The sequence below is a fragment of the Schistocerca serialis genome, chromosome 9 (assembly GCF_023864345.2).
Source record: "Schistocerca serialis cubense isolate TAMUIC-IGC-003099 chromosome 9, iqSchSeri2.2, whole genome shotgun sequence".
Lineage (NCBI taxonomy): Eukaryota > Metazoa > Arthropoda > Insecta > Orthoptera > Acrididae > Schistocerca > Schistocerca serialis.
The window spans coordinates 479,049,436-479,073,400 of NC_064646.1; the positions used below are offsets into that span (position 1 = coordinate 479,049,436).

The 23,965-nt window shown below is 40.0% G+C and overlaps 1 protein-coding gene across 3 annotated transcripts in view; it reads left to right on the forward strand.

Annotated features, from left to right (window-relative positions):
- The window catches only part of LOC126418730 (fatty acyl-CoA reductase 1-like), a 498,968-nt gene extending 479,375 nt beyond the window's left edge, over positions 1-19,593 (forward strand). For all 3 annotated transcript variants that reach the window (XM_050085640.1, XM_050085641.1, XM_050085639.1), the window contains 2 exons: positions 12,241-12,498; positions 19,157-19,593. In XM_050085640.1, coding sequence (XP_049941597.1) covers positions 12,241-12,498; positions 19,157-19,376 — 478 coding nt within the window. In that variant the 3' untranslated portion in view covers positions 19,377-19,593. The remainder of the gene's footprint in view (positions 1-12,240; positions 12,499-19,156) is intronic.
- The last annotated feature ends 4,372 nt before the right edge of the window (positions 19,594-23,965 follow it).

The window sequence follows — 23,965 nt, forward strand, 5'->3', positions numbered from 1 at the left end:
ACAAAGAATCGAGTGAAATATTTTTAAGTGCTTTATCTGAAAACCACCTTGACCAGTTAAACAGAGAACCGACTCGTGGCGATAACATATTAGACCATCTGGTGACAAACAGACCCGAACTATTTGAAACAGTTAACGCAGAACAGGCAATCAACGATAATAAAGTGGTTACTGCACCGATGGTTTCAGCCGTAAATAGAAATGTTAAAAAAGGTAGGAAGATTTTTCTGTTTAGCAGAAGTGACAAAAAGCAGATTTCAGCGTACCTAATGGCTCAACACAAAAGTTTTGTTTTAAGTACAGACAGTGTTAAGGATCAGTGGACAAAGTTCAAAACCATAGTACAATATGCGTTAGATGTGTATGTGCCAAGCAAAATCGTAAGAGATGGAAAGGAGCCACCGTGGTACAGCAACCGAGTTAGAAAACTGCTGCGGAAGCAAAGGGAACTTCACAGCAAACATAAACATAGCCAAAGCCTTGCAGACAAACAAAAATTACGCGAAGCGAAATGTAGTGTGAGGAGGACTCTGCGAGAGGCGTTCAATGAATTCGAAAGTAAAGTTCTATGTACTGACTTGGCAGAAAATCCTAAGGAATTTTGGTCTTATGTCAAAACGGCAGGTGGATCAAAACAAAATGTCCAGACACTCTGTGACCAAAATGGTACTGAAACAGAGGTTGACAGACTAAAGGCCGAAATTCCAAATGTCTTTTTCCAAAGCTGTTTCACAGAGGAAGACTGCACTGTAGTTCCTTCTCTAGACACAGATGACAAAATGGTAGATATCGAAATGGACGACAGAGGGATAGGAAAACAATTAAAATCGCTCAAAAGAGGAAAGGCCGCTGGACCTGATGGGATACCAGATCGATGTTACACAGAGTACGCGAAGGAACTTGGCCCCCTTCTTGCAGCGGCGTACCGTAGGTCTCTATAAGAGCGTAGCGTTCCAAAGCGCACAGGTCATCTCCGTTTTCAAGAAGGGACGTCGAACAGATGTGCAGAACTATAGACCTATATCTCTAACGTCGATCAGTTGTAGAATTTTGGAACACGTATTATGTTCGAGTATAATGACTTTTCTGGAAACCAGAAATCTGCTCTGTAGGAACAAGCATGGGTATCGAAAAAGACGATCGTGTGAAACCCAGCTCGCGCTATTCGTCTACGAGACTCAGAGGGCCATAGACACGGGTTCACAGGTAGATGCCGTGTTTCTTGACTTCCGCAAGGCGTTCGATACAGTTCCCCACAGTCGTTTAATGAACAAAGTAAGAGCATATGGACTATCAGACCAATTGTGTGATTGGATTGAAGAGTTCCTAGATAACAGAACGCAGCATATGATTCTCAATGGAGAGAAGTCTTCCGAAGTAAGAGTGATTTCAGGTGTGCCGCAGGGGAGTGTCGTATGACCGTTGCTATTCACAATATACATAAATGACCTTGTGGATGACATCGGAAGTTCACTGAGGCTTTTTGCGGATGATGCTGTGGTACATCGAGAGGTTGTAACAATGGAAAATTGTACTGAAATGCAGGAGGATCTGCAGCGAATTGACGCATGGTGCAGGGAATGGCAATTGTATCTCAATGTAGACAAGTGTAATGTGCTGCGAATACATAGAAAGAAAGATCCCATATCATTTAGTTACAATAAAGCAGGTCAGCAACTGGAAGCAGTTAATTCCATAAATTATCTGGGAGTACGCATCAGGAGTGATTTAAAATGGAATGATCATATAAAGTTGATCGTCGGTAAAGCAGATGCCAGACTGAGATTCATTGGAAGAATCCAAAGAAAATGGAATCCGAAAACAAAGGAAGTAGGTTACAGTACGCTTGTTCGCCCACTGCTTGAATACTGCTCAGCAGTGTGGGATCCGTACCAGATAGGGTTGATAGAAGAGATAGAGAAGATCCAACGGAGAGCAGCGCGCTTCGTTACAGGATCATTTAGTAATCGCGAAAGCGTTACGGAGATGACAGATAAACTCCAATGGAAGACTCTGCAGGAGAGACGCTCAGTAGCTCGGTACGGGCTTTTGTTGAAGTTTCGAGAACATACCTTCACCGAGGAGTCAAACAGTATATTGCTCCCTCCTACGTATATCTCGCGAAGAGACCATGAGGATAAAAATCAGAGATATTAGAGCCCACACAGAGGCATACCGACAATCCTTCTATCCACGAACAATACGAGACTGGAAAAGAAGGGAGGGCCGATAGAGGTACTCAAGGTACCCTCGGCCACACGTCCTTAGGTGGCTTGCGGAGTATGGATGTAGATGTAGATGTAGAACAGAAAACCTAAATCAGGATGGCCGGACGTGGGTTCTAACCGTCATCCTCCAGAATGTGTGTCCAATGTGCTAACCACTGCGCCACCTCGCTCGGTCACGACGCGAGAATAGCTATTCGAGAATGAGAGTACCTAGAATTTGCAACAAGCTTCACACTTAATTTCAGACTTTATGAAATTTCTTCTCGCTCACGACCCCCATGAAATGATGAAAGGAAAAAAAAAGTTTAGCACATGCCACATTTTCGCCGGCCGGGGTGGCGCTTCAGCCTGGAACCGCACGATCGCTACGGTCGCAAGTTCGAATCCTGCCTCGGGCATGGATGTATGTGTTGTCCTTAGGTTAGTTAGGTTTAAGTAGTTCTAAGTTCTAGGGGACTGATGACCTCAGATGTTAAGTCGCATAGTGCTCAGAGCCATTTGAACCACTTGAAACGCCTGCACCAATGAAACTACTATTTTCCGAAAGTTTTTGTACCTATTTTTAGGATTTCTTGCCTTAACTGTTGTTCTACCCTTCCTAGTATGAGTGGGTACAAGATGGCCCCATAAACACCTTGAAAATATGTGTCTCTCTTAAGTTAAAACCTTCTGGGTTGTTAGGCCGCGTCATATTTCCTTCTAAAATAATTGACATTTCGACCCCTCTGCTGGGATCTTCTTCAGGATATTTCGTTGTCCAATATTTCTAGACCAGTGTCGCGTTCTCTTATAAAGGAGCGTTTTCTTAAGTTTGTGCTGGAAAAGGTGGAGTAGTGGTTAAAATTCTTGTGGCTAACAATGGTGGGCTAATATTCCAGCGCTTATGCAGAAGAAGGGACGTTATTAGCTAAACTCTTGTTGATACTATTGGTATCCCATCGTCATAGAATAGAAACGCACTATTCCACACCCACGCTGGAGAAGGATTACTGGTTTAAATTCCACCTCCTACTTTTGGTTGCCCATCAGTACTGGCTAGATGCGAAACGGACAGAGCAAGAGAGGGGGAATGTTTACCCAGAGTATTATTGTCCTCCGACGTGACTTGCACCGTATTGTTTGTACTGCTCGCACACCACGGCCGCACAATCACTTCCTTGATAGCGGGAAGACACGATGCCGGAAGCCTATGTCCGTCCTCTCTATTGAAATTAGGTGAATTCTTGTAAATTTCAACCGCTTCTGGAACCTTCCTTCTATGAATGTTTGTTTCCTTAGCCAGTGCACGTATGTTATTAAAATCGATACCTCAGCCACAGTTCTCATGATGTTCTGCGTGCCGATTTCACACTTTGTTTTAGCCGCATGTGCCGTTCGTGTTCCCTAATGCGTTCTTTAACAGTTCTTCCTGTTTCGCCCTAATATACATTTCCACAGCCACATATCACTCCACAGAAGCCTGCATTGTGAAGGCAATCAGATGCTTCTGGGCTGGGTGGCGGTGCGAAGTGGCATCTGTTTGTGTTGGTCGGCTTTCTATACACTCTGTGACCTAGAGTGTCATCAAATCTTCTGTATACCAGCACATCTGGGAACGAGGGATCGATTTCACTCTCAACCTTCAAGGTATTTGATGTAGTGGCGAATCTCATTTAACAAATTGTGGAACGCATCAAGTTCTTCTTCGCTATGTGGCCATATAGCAAATGTATCAACCAGATAGCTGAGGCAACAAGAAGACTCCAAGGGAGCACTACTTAATGCCTGTTGATCAAAAAGTTCCATAAGAATGTCAGCTGCAACTGACGATATGGGTGAGTCCATAGCAAGGCCGTCAGCCTGGTCATAGAACTGACCAGGAGGAAACAGCTCGAACGAAGACATAATTTAATTAAGTCACAAACATCTGGAGCAACTTTCTTCCTTATGACCTCCATTGTATCTGATACTGGGATGTTAGTAATGAAAATATCACATAGAACCTAATAAAAATGTCATCTGCAGATATCTTCAGTGTGCGTATAATTTCTAAAAAATGTTTCGAATCTTTGACAAAAGCATTTGTTTTACCAACTAGACGTCTCAGTTTGCCAGATAAATGACGTGCTACAAAATAAGTTGGCTAGTTAATCCCACTACGATAGGCCTCAAAGGAACCGATTCTTTATGTATCTCGGGGAGTCCACTCATTCTGGGTGACACGACACAGGTATTCGAGGTGTTACATTCTTTGCAATACGGCTGTCCAATCTGGAGTCTGATATCAGGTTTTGACTTTCCGAATGATTCTGTTCGTCGGATCGGCTTTCAACTTGCGATACACAGGATCAGCGGATATTTGTTCCATCTTCCTGTGATAATCCACAGCGTCCAAAACAGCGGTAACATTCCCCTTATCCGATTTCGTTACAAAGATGCTTTCGTTTCTCTTGAGATCAATGACAGTTTCCCCTTCCTGCGTCTATATATTTTGCCTTTGAGAGATTACGATTTCCATAGAACTCTCGACACATGGTGTCTTTCTTCTTCGGCCTGCACTTTCGGAAGGCGAAACAAGGGTGCTTCAACGGCACTTACGATTTCTTCAACAGGTATTCTCTTCGGTGTAGTTGCGAAATTCAGACCTTCGCCAGAAGTTAAACAGGAGCTTCATGGAGTACCTCTGACGAGGGATTCACCACTACTCGTTTCGGGTCCACAGTGGCGTCTTCCTTGCGCACTTTAACCGCTAGCTTCTCGAACTTCTCTTTTTGTTTCATAGCACTGAAATCTGAAAACCTTGCTGAATGATCAAACGTTAATCAGTCCGCTTTATCCCAGTCCTGGGGTGAGAGAGCTGCCGCCAGTGAAAATACAGATCAGTTAAAACGGAGCCAGCATAATTCAAGTCTCTGAGTGATTGCTGGATTCTTTCACGAAGAAGTACTTGTCTGGCCCTTCGGTAAATCCTCCTGGCTTTCACTGTCGGCACTATCACGACACCGGGAGAGAAAGGCCAGATCGCTTAGTAATTTACCTCTTCTTCTGCGGAGGTTTTCCAGTCTTCTGCTGGTGGTAGAAACCTCTTGCTCATACAAGCGTTCTATGTAAGTCTACAGTATCCATTGTCACTAAAGTTAAAAAACTTCTGGGTTTTTATGCTGCGTCATTTCAACCAATAACCATTATCTAACGTATGTGTGGAATAGTGCCTTTCTATCCAATAACGATGGGCTACCAATAGTATCTACAAGAGTTTAGCCAATAACGCCCCTTCTTCTGCATCAGCGCGGGAATATTAGCCTGTGACGTTGGCCCACCAATGGTGGCCACAAGAATTTTAACCACCAGTCAGTCACAAACTCGGTGAAACTCCCCTTTACAAGTGAACGCGACACTGACAGTCTTCTAGCTATAGTGAGCCCCGAAATACCCTGTAGGAAATCCCAGCAGAGGGGTCGAAACGTCGATTATTTTAGAAAGAAATATGACGCTTCCTAACAACACAGAAGATTTTAAATTTAGTGGCACTGGCCACGAAAGCCTGCAGACGTACATATATCTCTCTCTTGTTTTCAAAGCTACTACTTTGAAAATATATGCGTTGCTTCCTCTGAGACAGTAGCTTCCAATAATGTTCTGTTCAGTTTTGTAATTAGTATACGTTAAAAGTGGTGTTTTGTTGTACTGAGTACTGGTGGGTCAGTATGACCGTAACCTAAATTTCTTCCTGTTTTCTGAATGTAACATTTATGGTAATAAAATGATAGGTGTTACGATGAACCACTGTAATGTATGTGTCCATATTAGTTCTTCATAATTATCCAATATATCAGGTGGAAATTACTTGAGGTCTTTATGACACCCAGCAAGACTTCGTGAAATAAAAAAAAAATCCTGATGCTAAGAGGGATATCAATGAAGATCCAAGATGTTTGTAACTGGCGGAAATAATGTTGTCTTGAGAAAACTTGCTACAGATTCCAGGCCATGAGGGTAGCAGTTGCACCACCCCTGCCCCCACTGCTGCCGCTGCCGCCACCACTGCCGGTACCAAGAAGTAATGTCGGTCTGCTGATGATATACTACTCTGAGTACATGTATTACTCATATTGACAAGATGATATATTGTTAACGGAATGGATTAACTCCACGATTCACATATGTTTTCACTTGTTACGACTGGGGAGAAAGAAATAAAATAATCTACACGTGACGGTGTACATGAAACATGCGCAGCAGTGTGGTTCATCACTCAATGAGCGCTGATATAGTGGCTGCTGTCATTGGTAGCCGTTGGGTGGCTAACTGCTCTCTCCACTCACATGTGCTGATTGATTCAAGGGCTCGCTGCTTCTCGAGAGATAGCACCAACTGATTCTAACACGCTCTTTCACCGTGGGCTGATATATCACCTGACAAGCTGACCAGATGCGTAATGAGATATTCGTATCACACATCAACAGCAGAAAGATTTATTACGTGCACAACTCATATCATGGGTTGGAAGACTAGCGTGATGAACAGAAGCCATCCAGCTATGCTGACTTCTGTAACACTCCTCTCCAAATAGGAATAAGAATACATTTATTTACGGCTATTATTTTCAGATGTGTACATGCTTTCATTCCAACGAAACACTATAAGCCTTGTTTCATTCTAACGAGCCTGTAGATACTTTCCTGGCAGTATGTTTCAGACAGCACAGGAACCATTGCATTAATACCCACAAAAACGCTATTAAACAATACTTCACCCTGATGATCTGCAGATGAGTATGTTTATGCGAAGACAATGCAATTTTGGAGGGGATCTGTTCCATTTCGTATAACCAGCGGTGACAGCAGGGGTGGTTACGGGGCAACTGATCGGTATCTGTAGTCTCTCAATGACATTATTTCTGTCTCTTACGTAACTCATGGATTTTTGTAGGACTCATACCATGACCACTAAACAGATGATACGTCCATTCTACTTTCATGCAATCTCCTCCACTAACTGAAGGAATGGGGACGTGTAGTTACTTAATATCAAACTATGACTTACATATGTGGGGAAATGATCAAGAAAGCCGTGTGATTATGCACGACTTGCTGTTGTCCACTGTGGAGAACTGGCTTAAATGTATGCAAACGTCAGTGATTTTGATGGATAATGTTGTAATCTTAATTTAGGTTTAGCACATTAGAGAATACCCAAAAATAACTATTTATAAACTGCGACTTGATGCGGCAATGATGTGTATTGCATAGAAAAATATCTGATCCTGCTATCACATTAACCATCTGTAACATACTAATTATAATTCTTATCTACACTGACCACTATTAAGGTATTGTGATTGCAGCGTCAGAATTTAGACTTGGCAGACAGTACTTCCGCTTTTTTCACATAGGGTTAAAAACAATGTTTTATTGCACTCCGCACACAATACTGTTGTAACTATTAGCTGTATCATCTATTAACAGGTGCTTCATGAAGTAGTAATAGCGCACCTGCAACAACTTTTACACTCCACTAAGTTGTATTAGTCTGCATTGCATGAAAGAAAAATACACACAATTCCATTAGTAAGCATACCAGCTATAATGTACCACCCAAGTAATCTTTCAGACACTTTGTGGATTCCTTCTATATTGAGGGGGAAAACATGTTAGGATAAGCAATAAAAACAGATATATTCTTGTACATTTGCACGGAGAATACAGGAAAATGTGGGAAATATGTAAAATATAGAAGATTTTGTAATAATATTGAAAATCTTGAAAAAACACGTTAAAATTTTAATTCATGGAAAAAATGAGGAACATCTGGGATACAAGAAGTTTGTATTTACTACAGGAGAGATGCTGTACATTGATTTAAATGCAGAAAAACTCGTAGTTTTAGTGGTGTTTATTATATGTGCAAGGTACTTCACACACACACATACAAGACAGGCATGTGTTTTCGATATTCTGTATAGCTTAAGATGAATTAGAAATCCTGTTTTGGAATTAGCAAGGTATGCTGCTTAATTATATGTATATGGCCAAAGTACTTGGGTATTTTTTGTTAAGGTGAAACACTACACATAGATATTCTATATAGATACAGCTAACATCCAGAGAGTTTAATACTGCATAAGACTACACTGCAATCTTGACACCTCCTTTGAACTACTGCTAATAATATCATCTAGCATGATTGGTTGTGGTTCCTCGGATCATATTAAGCGTTTATACTCCAGTCCCTCTCTCGACGTATAGCATGAGAGTATGCATTTTTCAAACTAACAAGCAGCATTGTGTGCAATGTGCCCAGAAAATTGTAGTATGCCTCTAGTGATTGGGAGGCAGTGTCATAAAAGTGCCCTGCCTAAAGATGAACATAGTATTCCATTTATAATCACTGTGTTTGATACCACTCAAATAAGAAATGGCAATAAAGTGCCACACACAAATCCAATGAAGAGAAACATAGACGCAATTGTAACGTTATACTGACATGCTAAACAGTCGATCACTGCAAGAGAGGTACAATAAGTTGGAGAGAGTTTTCCTCTTGGGCGTTTTGGAGAGAGTATATTACTTTCTCCAACATCATAGATTTAGACAGAGGCCTTTCTGTTTCTTCTTTCTGTTTTTTACAAATATTTTTCCATACCAATGGAACAAGGAACTGGATCAAACATTACATGTACTTTGCACCACACAACATCAAATAGCACGTGGGAAAAGTGACACTAAATACTTAAATATCTCATAGATCTGTGTGTAGTAATGCTAATCTAGGCACACCTCGAGCAATAAGCTAGGCACACCTCGAGCATTAAACCTACTTTTCGGCATACATACACAAAACATGTTATTGTACATTGTGGAGGGCTATTTGCACAGATTTAGTGGTCTCCTGCCTATATAATATTGAGGAAGGAAAAGTGACTGTTTTCATGTGATCTAATCTCTCATTTTCTTCCTAAAACCTCTGTGTGATATTTATGTTAGTGATGACAGAGGAATTATCATACCATCCACCATCATCCCAGAAAAGCTGCCGCTGCTGTTAGACACTCTATTGAGAGAATTGTTCCACACACTTAATCTCTAGTCGACTCCATAGGTGGCTATGTTGCTCAGATGCGAAGTGACAGATGACGGTCATGAGAGTGACAGCATCTCAGGTGGGCGTCGACTGGTGGCAAAGAGCTGTCTGTCCAATTTACCATGTTCTGTTGTAGCTCTTGGGGGCTGTAGTGCACCCACTCACTCTCTACAACTGTAGAAGTGGGGGCCACTAACTGGCATTTACATTGATCAGCATAATAAAAACTTCATAACCTTCCTACCCTACAGTGAACCATAGTGTAAAATTGGATTATGTAGTCAAGGCCTCGTTCAACAGTGCATATTTTCACTCCCATTCCTATTCAAATCATAACACTGATGTCTGCAGCTCATCATCTAGTGGCTAGTGTTGTTGCCTCTGGATCATGGGGTCCCAGGATCGATTCCCAGCCGGGTTGGGGATTTTGTCTGTCCAGGGACTGGGTGTTTGTGTTGTCCTCATCATTTCATCATCATCATCATTTGTGACTAAAATGGACTGTGTAAAATTGGGAGTTTGTGTGGGCCCGATGACCGCACAGATGAGTGCCCATAAACTGAGCATCATCATCATCATAATACTGATGTTCTGTGTACTCTTCATGAGTACAACATGGCTGTAGAAATGTTCCTAATTCTCGATTTATTTCCATAAACACAGTAATATCATGCTATCTGACTTCTCTCTGGTGAGCTGGTAGTGCATCACCCATTGTTTCGTTTAACATACACCTAATCACATGGTCCACACATATCTATCCATGTAAAGTAATAATTTTCTCACCATAGTAGGTTGTCAACTGTTTAAATATGTAAATTGTTTAAATGATGTACTACATTACTTGTTACTTACTTATTTATCATCTCAAAAAGAGTGGATATTTTTTAGAAAAATGAGTAAAATTGTAAGAAATAGCCCCAGTATTGTATATAGTGATGGAGGACGACTTATATGATAGGGTGCTTGCAGAAATGTCATTGGGCACAGTAACCTGCTACAAACTGCAGAAAATGTAATTATTTAAGAAGTTGCTAGGCATATGCCAGGTGTGCAGATGGGCAGCATACAACCCTGTCCAATGATGTACAGTACACAAGACAGCCTGATGGTTGAACTGTTGTAGGATAATCAGCATTTTTGGGAAATAAATAATTATAGTTGCTCATTGAAGAATGACAATAAAAGTGGTATGCTATTAATTACAGTAACTGGACAATAGATTATTATTAATGAAAATTATGAAGACAAAAGGGTCTTAGTAGAGAATAATGGACCCCTAGTCCCAGGATGATACTATGAGGACATTGATACATTGCCTTGAAGGATAAATGTTTGAGGACATTTGTCAAGGAGGGCATTGAACCTTTCTAGAGGTCTGGCACCACTGCCGCTTTGACCCATGAACTTTGGCAGATACAGCGACGATGGAGGCAGTGCTAATTCCTCTACTGACCCCCTACTCACAGTAGGTATCAACCATGTAATTAATGCAGAGTGCAGCTATCCTATCAACGACCTTGCCGCAGTGGTAACACTGGTTCCCATTAGATCACTGAACTTAAGCGCTGACGGACTGGGCTAGCACGTGGATTGGTGAACATCCGGTCTGCCGAGCACTGTTAGCAAGCGGGGTGCACTCAGCCCTTGTGAGGCAAACTGAGGAGCTACTTGATTGAGAAGTAGTGGCTCCTCTCTCGGAAACTGACGTACGGCTGGGAGAGTAGTGTTCTGATCACATGCCCCTCCATATCCGCATCCAGTGACACCTGTGGACTGAGGATGACACAGCGGCCGGTCGGTAGCGTTGGGCCTTCATGGCCTGTTCGGGAGGAGTTTACTTTTTTTTTTTTGTTTTTTTGCAGATATCCTGTGAACCAAAAATCCATAGTTGCATTTGAATTACTGGACAGTATGTGTCTTACACACAGAAGACAGAAATGGGAACAAAGCAAGCTTTCATATTGTACATATCGGAAGAACGTGGTATTATCAAGAAAATACACAGAATACAAGGGAGGTCAACAGTTTCCTGGAAATTGTATTATCAGAAGAAAGTAAATGTACTATATGATTTTTTTAACTTTTACTAAGAACCATTTTAGTTTTTAACGTTATGAATCAACAGAAGGGCCACACACAAAAGGTATGTAATTTCCAACTTGGATCTACAGTTGAATTACCAGTAGGCAGGAAGATTTTAATTCAGCAGAGAACTTGTCACCTCCACCAAAAGTAGTCATACGTCTTTTTTTAATTTTTTTTAGTAAATGTGAACTTTTAATTCTTAGAATGATTATTTCTCTTTTTAATTACAGTAAAAATTCGAAATTAATCTCTGAATGATAAATAAGTTTATATATTTATTTCTATTTATTATTTTATGCATAACTTTGAGATCCCTAAGAGTGCTGAAGTGTTAAAGAAGAGATTTTGCTTTTAATTATTTTGGGATAACCAAGGAATACAAGGACTTAACAGGTGGCTTGACGATTTAAGTAAGAAGCTTATAAGGCAAAAGAATATGTTCATAGAGCCTGCACACTAGAGAAGGCCATGGGTGGTGAGCACAGATTTGGGCTACAGTGGGAAGATGGAAGGAATCAGTGAAAATATATCTCAAAGCTCAAGTCTGGAAATAGAAAGATCGTGCGATCGAATCTTTGATGGATATTTTAGTCTGTTTTTAACCTAGCTCTTAGCTGTCAGTGATTTGAAGATTCACATTCCACATTAAGCTGTGGATCCCATTTTCTTAGTAGCATAGCTGCGGTACTTTAGGGAGACGCAAGTCGCCTAAGCGCAATCCACTACTAAGACTTCCATCAGGTCGCTGAGATACGTGAGATTATCACCATTATCTTATACATGGAATTTTAAATGTCTGCGCATCCAGATAAAATTGACTACAGCTCAGAAATCTACTCTGATAATTGCTTCGCTTTTTCAGCCTGGTGCACGTAAAGAATCGTTTACATTCGGCCAAGATCATGTTGCGATATTACGTGGTACACGAATGGACATTTATCAACAAAAATATTACGTCTCTGCATGCATCTATGGCTCCTGAGGATCAAGAAGTCTTTTATTTTAATGTTGATGAAGTTGATCAGTATGACTTTTGTAAAAAGGGGATTATTGGAGCGAAGCGGTACCTTCTTAATGAGAGCCTCGATAATATACCCAGTGATTTGAGATACATGAGGAGGTATGTATTTTATATTAATTTTAAATCTTATAGTACAATTTTAGGAGTGTTAGATTTTTTTCTGATGGTTCTAGTCAGATTAGCCGCATTTGCTTTCCTCTAGAATCGTAAATCTTTTAAAACGCTCACATTTACATGTATTCTAAGCTACATGTCTCCTTATGTCTATCACATGAAGTCAAAATTATAGTGTTGTGTCGTTGTAATGAGTTGCACACACACACACACACACACACACACACACAACCATATATACATACGTTTACAAATGCATCATATATCATGAGAGCAGCATGAAAGAAAATGTTGTGGCATGAGTGTGTACTTAAAGCAAAGCTGATTTGCAACCTCTTAGTAACGCTACTAGCGCTACTATTATGATAATGATGTGAAATTTGAATAGAGATCGTCTTTCAGTTGTAGAATTATACCTGCCAACTTTCATTCTTGGCACTGCGGCTTTTTTCCGTCAGTGTATAAAAAATTACAAAAATCTTATTTCAATGCGTCCTCATTGCAAGCCCAAAATGTTAACAGTATTAGGCGACTTCACTTTTAAGAGTGTGGGTACGAGCTTGGCGTTTTTGTTCTTAACCACAAACGACTGTTTCCAAGAGGAATAATAATGTTTTGGCAGTACGACCTGTCACTGGAACCCTTTCACCAGGGGTGAGGTGAGCTGCTGATACGTTTCATCACTGATTAATGACATGAAAGCTAGGGTGTGCAGTCGCAATCCCACTGAATGGGAAGAAATAGTAGGAGCTAGCGTCAGCTTCTGCGGTGCTGGCGAAGCTGCCTGGTCAGCTGCCACAGCTGTGTGGAGCATTGTGCTGTCACTCGTCCATGTGGGGGAGCAGCTTGTTGACAAAGAGCCGTCAGGTATCAGACCCTTTCCACATGACACTGTGTATCGTGATATAGGCAACAGCGCCCTGAATGAAGTCTGTCGTAGTCGGGCAATCACTGGCGCTTCATCGTCAACGTATCGACGTCGAAGGGCGAAGGCGTTTGTGACCCTCCCATTCAGTGTTAACCCTCCTTCTACCAGGATATTTTTGTTTCCCCGAATACCAATGTGGTCATATAGACACTAACCATTTTAGACCGGATATATCGGTTGTATTTTAATGGACTAACATAAAAACATATATTCCAATTTTTCAATATAACATTCATCATTCTACTTTCATCAGTAATACATTCAATGAATAAAAATAAATTTATAATGGGATCATATTGACTCCATAGGTACTCAGTGCCAAAAATACGAAATTAATCTTAACGTGCTGTAAATACAAAACTGAGCTAAACATCATTAGATATAACTGACTCAGGGAGAAAGTCATAAGTTACGAAAATAATAGTTTTTAAAAGAAGCGAGATATGTACTTCCGATGTGCTTGTGGGGTCATTTGGTCCTCTGTGGTACTAGAAGGGTTTTAAATGTTTCAATCGATGCTGAGGGGGAACAGTAACATCGGCATAATTAAGTCTCTCGCTAGATGCCTACGATCTGGACGACTGCGAACTTTGGTGAGTCTTTAGGATGTAAAAGGAAGATGATGTATCAGAAGCATGTCAATTGAAGTGCCGCGTTCGATGCAACAGTAGCAGTCATTTCAATGAAGTTAAGCGGAGTTGTCCATGGCTGGTCCTTGGATGGGTGACTGACCGCATATGCTGTACGCTATTGGAAATTTTTCCTTTGGCTTTCCAGCAGGGAGACAAGAGAGATGATGGTGCAGTGCTCCCAATTACCAGTCTTTGTCCAGTGTCCTGGGTTAAAATCCGAACCTCTTCACAGTGTCTCATGGAGTGAGGACATGCAGCTCTGTTGGCTGCGATACCCCTATTGACAGTGGACGTTAATGTTGGCTGCCCCTTGGTGCTTACAGACGCCTACATTAAACAGTTAAACACATAACGAAAGTATTTCATGAAGGAGAGGTGCGTACGTGTGCGTAGGATAGTAAACACGTTTCCAATGCAGGTGGCTGAACCTGCCCTATGAGGTCTAGCAGACTATCATTCCGTACGACTTTACTTACATTAATAAAAGTCATCACCTGGCTGTTGCTCGTAGTTGCGAATAACTATTTCACTTAAATTTCGTTAGTGAAAGTGTGACGGGTGTCAGCAGCAACGTCAAAACATTTATCAATCTTAAGAACTTCACTAAGAGTAGGATCGGATGGGGCTCATGCTTTAACTCTGAGTTCACTTTCGTGGGGGGCTAGGTGCACAACCACATCACGAATTATCGATTCTGTTCAGAAAACGTTGCAGATTCAACAAATGTGAAGTTGCACTGGTGTGCGAGAACCTGAACTCAGCAGCCGACGCTACATAAGTCTGTCCATGTTGTTTATGAGATTGATTAAACTGTTGCCTACTTGCAACAAGGTGTATCGGATAACCACAGTATTTGGTTAACAGAGCACATAGTTCACTGAAAGACAAATCAATATATTTCGAGTGTGTTCATCACTTTTGTTCCATTACGTACAAAAGACTGGTACAAGAAAAGAGTAAAGTACTTTCTTGCTCGCCACATCCGATATTAGTTCAAAACGTAGGAGTCTGGGAGTCGCTACTACTGTAGGGTTATTGAAGTTCATTGTCGATGGAAAATCTAATTTTGACATTATCCTTTTTGAACAGGTTGGAAATCATACAGGAAAGTGGGCCTATATATGGTATGTAGACATATGTATATGGTATGTAGACATATGTATATGGTATATGGGCCTATACCTACTATTTGTAATGTAGGATGCAATCTAGTCCCATGTGCACAATACCAGAAACGGCAATAAAACTAAGCAGCAGCAGTAAAGAAAAGGATATCTGCGACCTATTAGAGACGAATTTATAATATATCCAACTTGGTTAATAGTTTGATTTAAATAATTTTTAGAAGCATACTTTTGGCTGGTTGCTATTTCGAATTTTAAAACTGCAGACTGTACTACAGCCACCACTCTCATAATATCTGCTTCCCACAGTATTACGTAACACCATACTGCAGGGTGCTACCAATGCTCACAGCAACTAAGTCAAACTGAGTGACGTAGCTTCCTCTCTCCAGAGAGCTGCTGCATATCGTCTTATAATTAACATGTATCTGGTGTTGAACTGTTACTGGTATTTGCTAGTTTATATTGGTAATTTTTCGAAGAAAGTACTTACCGACACCTGCACATGTTTATTCATGTTTATCATACTTTAAATCTGGTACCAATTATGTTATACAAACACTTCACGCTATCAAAGCTATGAGAATTTCAAATGGTACGAATAGATATGTTCAGTTAGTGCTAAAGCAAATCTCACTGAGGAACAGCACCTTGTTCACAAAATGGAGAAAAATGTGCAGGCTTGTTCTCGAACTACTATACTGACAATGAAAAACTAAGCATCAGTATTTCCTTATTTTTGGAAAGCCAAAACTGACAGCTAATACCTTAAAAAACTTGTTATAAAATGCGAAGTAGCAATATTGAGAATTTTCGGTGATTAAACTGCAAATGTTTCTGAGGTTTCTACATATCGGTTTCACAGAGACTGTAGAAGGCATCTGTTCAATTAGAAATTGAGGTTACAACTAGAAGTAAAACCCATACAGCCTCGAATTCATAGAACTGTGTCCTACTATAGACAAATTTGTGACCCATCAAAAAAATAATCAGAATTCAGGTTGAGAAAAGAAAGTTCTTTGAACGGCACAGGTGAGAAATGAAAGTTCTTTGAACGGCACAGGTGAGAAATGAAAGTTCTTTAAGCAGCACACACTTCCATTAATACCGGAACGGTAAATTACAGGCACAAAAATACCACACACAACGCAGGTCAACATTAAAGTACTTTCTAAGATACCAGCACTAATGAATGTGTTTTAGCAATGCGACCTAAGCCAACTGCTGTGCGGTGGGAATGTAAACCGCACATAAGGGCCAAATGTACAACTCTGAATAAAAAAAGTTTTGTGGAATCACGCTTAGAATCTTTTGGTTACATCAGCGTTGTGAAATTCATTTAAAGAATGGAAAATATGTCATGTTCAGTTTAGGAAATACTATCTTTGATATAAAATATTATATGAGCATTACCACACAAATCAGTTATTGGGAAAAGGTTGTGTTTCGCAACTCACGTTCACGTACGGTATGTACAACAGAAATTGTGTTAAAGCCTTTAAATATAAAATAAATTATCAGGGGATCAGAAATGAAGAGGATTACTTTAAATCGACGTAATATAACTGAATCAAAAGTCAAGTGAACAGAGAGCTACATGATCTCTTAGCAATGCACAGACACATTGAAGAAGTTGGATACGTGATCATGGTATGAACAAAGTTCCATACGCAACAAGAAGAAAAGCATTTTATTTGTTACACTGTGCTAAAGAGTGTCAAGAGTTAAGTCTACTACGCTTCACATTAAATGACAAGTCGATTTCTATCCCAGGCTTCGTAGCTGTTCACAGCACAAGACAAAGAATTTGAAACAGCATGCGAAAGTAATTCCACTCGCGGTATGCAGAGCTGCATTAATACCCAAATGAGTAAAAATTTAGCCTTATAATGCAATTACCTCACGATTTTTAAACGAAATAACTTTGCAGATATGAAATGCCTACGAGAAACCTCAGCAACACAAGCTATGTCGCCAAGCAGCAAACACAGCTATCGGCTCCATTCGAACCAACACTGCATTACAAGGCAAACTCATGACAGGCCATAAGCTTCAAAGACAGTACCACCTAACCTTACTGTTGGTACACTATACTAACTTTTTCATACATCAGCAATAACTGACAAGTGAAATAAATTAAATAAATAATTCAATACTGAAAGTAGCTTTTTAACAGGCATTTACAGCATAACGGATCATACTTCTCATTTTCAATGTTAAGTGGAATATGAATAAAACACGGGTTCAAATGGATCTGAGCACTATGGGACTTAACATCTGAGGTCATCAGTCCCCTACAAGTTAGAACTACTTAAACCTCACTAACCTAAGGACATCACATACATCCATGCCCGAGGGAGGATTCGAACCTGCGACCGTAGCAGTCGCGCGGTTCCGGACTGCAGCGCCTAGAAACGCTTAGCCACCGCGGCCAGCGAAACATGACTAAACCTAGACGTGGGTTAAAGAGAAAAGTAGCCTCTACCAAGCACTTTCTCTGTAGTTTTGCATGAAATAGATTTAGATGTATAAAAATAGGTGCGTTACGTTGAAGAGTAGCCCGAAATTGTTGATCCAAGACTAAAAACCCGCTTATTTATTCAAGTTAATAATACAGCAATTACCAATTTCTTACCCACAGTTGTCTTTGACGATCCAGAACGCTGGTGCTGTGGAGTGGATCTTGTGCTGTGTGAGTGTTCATTATCTAGAAGTAACGAATAGATGGAAAGTATGGTTTCTGTTGACTTCAATGCATCCAATTTTCCGAAGAAAAATCATTTGCTCTGTTCGTTCAGAGCACTGGCAGCTGGTGACCACGTAAATATCGTAGAGCACACTCTGCTACTCGTATTTTCTGCTACGTTTGTCACACAATCAGGCCCATATGTTTCTTTACGGACTGCATGTAAAGTATTGTGCAAGCTTAGAGTATGAGGTGTTTTGAAGAAAAGGCTGACATATCGGTGCCATACCCCAGTGGATAAGTGCAGTGACTAACAGTTTTTCAGGTTGGATTCAATTCCCACTGCTCCGATTTCCTTTCTTTTTTTTCATTTTATTATCTTCCTCGCAATATTGAACTATTAGTGACAAAGTTTAAGACTTAAATTGTCACAGACGTGATCTCAGCATTCCGTGCTGAGACCGGCTTATAAATGAAATCTAAAAGTTTTTTTTTTTATAATTGAGAGCAAAACGATATCTCACTTCGTTATCGAGTTATTTATTTTTATCTTTGGTATCCAGTTGTGTATTACGCGCTCACTGCTGTCCCTGTACTTTGGGAATCATGTGGTCATAACAATCGTCATATATCATAAACGGCTCGGTATATTGGAACGAGGTTTTTTGCAAACGATAGAGCGCAAATAGCTACATATGTCATATTATAAATACTTTAAACGTTTTTATTCACTGATATTGAAAGTAAGTCATCTACCGCAGTGATACAGTGGACAGGACGAGGTACTTAAATATGTCAACAGTGATTAATCTCTCTAAAGTTTTTCGCAATGGAGTATCAGGAATTTTCGAATGGCAGTTCACGTAAGGAGTACCAAAGACCAGCTGTCAAGCACACTGACTGAAAATTCATTGTCTCTGGTTCCACTCCCATTGCTACCATTGTTTTGGGTTTCCTAATTTCATTTCATTCCCCATAAATTTAACGATTAATTACAAATTTATATCAACGGAAATAGTCCAAGTTATGTAACTTAAATTAATATATTCAATTGAATTAGGAATACAACATTTGTAAAGCAAATCGCCATAGGTCACCACACTGCAGATCACACCGGACCAGAGGATGGTATATTGGAACTGTGTTAATCTTATTGTTGTTGTTGTGTTTTACAGATGTGGTAACTGTGTTCTTTTTACCCCCTGTAATTATATTTTCAGTGTAATTAGTATCTAGCAACTACAGTTTCTAATTAAAATAACACTCTTTCTAGGATGTACTTGTTGCACGTAATAGTGCGGACACTTTTCTATGGCCTGCTACTCTGGCTACTCTACTCGTGGTCAGAACCAGCACTGGAGATAGTTGAAACTGCAATGGAATATTTGTCTTCTCTGTTACATGGAGCTCCAGTTATTAGAGCACTCACAGACCACGTTCCTGTCTCTTCTACTGTGTTACCAGGCGATGAGGCTAACGTGACAAACAACTGACACCCCTGTTGTCAGTTTCGTTGAAATAACCAGCTTAGATTTTACACTAGTAACTAGCTCCAATAAGATTTCCTCATTCCCAAATCATTTATGAAGGAGAAATTTTGTTAACAAAAACAAGGCTGTAAAAAGAAAACTGCAAACTTTCAGTTGTTCATCATATCTTTGTATAATGATTGTTAACAAGTACAAGCAATAACAATATTTTTGGTAGTAATTCCTTACATGTCTGTCATCTTGTTATTGTATCATTGCTTTATTGTGGAAAAGAGAAGAGTACATATTCCATCTGTATAAGCGCTAGTAAAAATTGCATGTGATATTGAATAATAGAATATTTAAGTTCAAAATATGGATTTAAGACTTTGAAATTACTCAAAAACTCTAAGTGTCTAATTAGTTTAATTGAATATACACTGGTTTATGAGGTAAGTCACATTGTGTGGTTAAATACAATAAATTAATGGCGTCATGGCGTATTCTGCAAAATAGCGATAACAAATACAGGTCTATACCACATTAAATAAATAACAATTTGCATAAAATACATAGCAAGTATGCATTAACAGTACATTATCAGTGTATGGTGCATCAGTAGAAGACCATCTGCAGTGCACTAGTAAATAAATGATAGAGAAAAAAATCAACACACAACACGTTGCTAAAGAACTAAATCTAATTCAAGAATCATTACCACTTCTAGCATAGGATGGGAGTATTTATTTATTTTATTTATGCTGCGTATAACTTTGTGCATAGTGGTAAGGAGAGGTGGGATACGGAGTCATGTGGCGACTGTCCTCATAGGAAAGCCAAATAGGAGCAGAAATGGTCAGGCAACAAATTGACACTGTAAACAGAAGATTCATTTAACTTGCATTTATCCAAGTCGACAAAGACTCATTACAATTAATGCAGCAAGTAATAGAGTCCAGCTCTCAATGTGGAAAAGTAAGAGGCTCTCTAAACAGAACACAGACAACGGTGTCACAGCAGCAACTAGACAGTGTCTGTGTAGCATCATATTGCGAAGAGTTCTCCAACTGCGTGTGGGAGTATCTCGCTGCTTGCCAGCCATCCTTTATTGTGGTGGCAGAGGGCGCTGATGGTACAGAGCCACTGGAGTTGTGGCTCAGCAGGTGTGCTCAAATTGGATCCGCTGAGTGCTGTATGACCACAGTCGCAGTCTGATATTAGCAATTCAGTTGCCAACTTATATAGCCCATGGGGTGGTATCGACATATAGTATGATAATTTATTTTCTTATTTAACTTGATCTGAAGGTGCCATCAGGCCCTCTGTTACAACCAATGGGGTTTCACACATACAGCACAAGTTTTCGTCATAGCTACCTAGGAAACAACAACTTTTATATAATAGATGGTATTAAATGAATGTCAATAGTGACAGTGTGGGTAAGTATCTACTGACTTATGAACTTATAAAGTTAATACTTGCAGTATTTGTGCTAGTACTGCTGCTACTACTACTAGCGATAATACTAATAACAATAACAATAATAATGACAGTAATAATAACAACTATAATAATAATAATGCCAATAATAGCAGTAATAGTGATAGTGGCTGGTACAAAAATTATTTGAAGGTGTACAAAATGAATGTTGTCTAATATAACGATTTGTGAGGAAAAGAAATTTAAGGAGACTGCACCGTTTAACAATACTGTGAAATGAGGAAGGTCTGGTGGAAAGAAAAATGTACAAGGGTAGCTAGAACATACAGGAACAAATGTATACATTACTGTTCTCTTAGGAGGTATGATATTAACTGTCTCCTGAACATGGAGATGTTATTCACTAATATACTGCAGGGGATTATTGAAGACTGGTGTTTTTGCTACTTAGGAGCACTAAGAAAGAGGCTGAATAGACCAGACAAGCACTTTATTTACTACAAATTAAAAAATTCTAATACTTGGGAGTAGGACTCGCGCACTGAGGGATCTGAACAAACTTGATTATGTATACAGACGGTTCATCCATTCCCCCAATCCAAATTTTCGAGAATTTTTCCTGTTACCGATACCGATAATGACAAGATACCAAAAAATGGGATGTAAGTGGCCATATCTTTTGAGCGAATTGATGTAGAAGCTTACATTTTTTACACTGTCAGAGTACTATAGACCTTGGCATGAGAGATAAATTTCAACTTGATACGTCTACCAGTTTCTGTGACAAAGGGATCTTAACAGTTGGACAGACAGATTGAGAGATGGACAGACAACAAAGTGATCTTATAAGAATCCCGTTTTTACCGACTGAGGTATGGTGCAGGGAAAAAGGGTGATGGTGGAGACGTGAGACCTACATGTAGCCCTCCACACTCGACTTACCTGGCAGCCATCTGTGAAGACACAATTGAGGTCAGTTGTTGTCATGAGGCATCTTCGGGCCATGACTGAGGTAGACATTGGTTGGTGCAGTCTCTCATGTATGTAGGACCTACAGCACCTTATCAAGAAAAACCTCAGCATTTGAGCGCCATATCCCGATAAAGCGAGAGTGAATACAAGCTGCTGACAATCACGAATGGAGCACTGAGCAAAGGAGGTGGGGTGTTACTGTTCCCTGTGTCATCCTCGCCAATGGCCCCTCCAGGTCACTGCCTGCTAACCGACATACATGCGTTCCGAATATGCCCACATGCAGGAGATAGGAGCAGCCCAACAGGAAGCACCCAGCATAGCACTTGCAGGTTTCAACCAGCCAGAGAAGCTCTCAGAGATCACGATATGCATGCAGTATAAAAATATATGTTACATGATTCTCTAAATACCGGGAATATTTCCAGTAATGATGTGTTATTAACACACCTTGACCACACCCACCAGCAATAGTAAGATTCTCACTCTACTCAGCTGTATGGAAGTGCAACTTGGGTATTACCCTTCCTTTTTATCCATCTGTGGGCCTATGTGGCAGTTGCAGGAATGCTGAATGTCCACTCGTCCACCACAATTCATGCCTCTGAGTGCATGAAAGGGTTACTTTCGCTGTTAGCATTATGTTAGTACAGGTTACTTGATGCATAAGCACTTGGAAGAAGAAGTAGTCTGCGAACACTTTGCACGGGAAACATTTCATTTGATGCTTCATTACATATCCAATGGCATTAAAAGATTAAAAGCCATCATTATCATCCTTTCAGAATAAGGATATTATTCGTAGACCTGCAAATATTTAAAGACGATGTAAACAGTTTTGTGCTAAAACAAGCAGTTGCTGTTCTTGTAGATGGCAACAAGTCATCACAGAGGTATCTCATGCAGTAGGACACGATGCAGCACTCCACAACATGCTGGAGGAACCGCAGAAGACAAAATCTTTTTTGTCACAATATCACCACCATCAACGTTAGGGATGGATGGATTGCAGCTACTTATTGCAAGAAACACTCTGTTGTATTTGTGTAGATACGCAGTTTACATTAAGGTAATGGGAGACGAGAAAGTTACCAACTTTTCTAGCTGTGGATCGTGTTACAATAATTACCACGCGAGCTCAAGATTTTCCACCACAGAAAAAACTGTAGTAATGGTTCAGTACTCCTGAAGATCAATGTTTGGCAATATTCAGTTTAAGAGTAATGATGTGATGGTGTGTGGAGTCTAAAATTTCCTCATAAAATAACTATTCTTTTAGTTATTTTCTCCTGTAAACTGTTATTTCAGGTAAAAAAATTGTATCCTAGATAGATGATGATCTGGTAGCTGGTACACACTGTACGCATCTGGTGGTACAACGCAGTTTCAAGGCTCAATAGTAGGCACATAATGTCCCATTATGGCTCACACACAATCTGTCCAAAAGCATCTATGGTACACTTCAATAAGTAACATACCCATCCCTATTTCTAGCATCCATTACATTGCTGCATGGTTTGCATATCACTCATCGAATGCTATAAATTGGATGAATGCTATAAACATTCATATAATGATGCATCATAACGGTTAAACTACAGTCCACTTATGCAACGAAAGCATTGTGTGATTATCATTCATGCATATGTCTCATAGCTTTGAACACTAGAAAATAACAATGAAACCAAACTAGGAGCTATATCTCAGCAGTTCCCTGTAATGCTAAGACACAACACACATCAAGTGTAGTTCACATGAGGCAGTACGTGTGTATGACTGCTGCCAAATTTAGCACATTTGAGGCATTGACATGGGAAATGTAGTAAGTCAAAAAATAGTAATTTTTGAGATTTTTTATCGAAATGGTAGTAAGACACATCACCAGCAGCATAGAAGTGACAGAATATCAAAGTTGTGAGCGACTGTGTTCTTACAAAAGGCGCAAGATGGCCCTTGTACTTTGTTCGGGCTTGCACAGATATGGGAGTAAGTCAACAAGTCACTGAGTTAACAGCTCCTACCACATAGCCAAACGTTCATTAGAGCGTTACTGATTCGGTAGTGACGTACTATGGGTTGTTAGTACGACAAAATATCTCCAAAGTCTGTTATTTAAAAACTGGTAAGTCTTATCTGCCATCTGTAATGAAGTTTACTCTATAACATCCAGTGGCAACAACTGGTTTTGTGTTTTATTATGA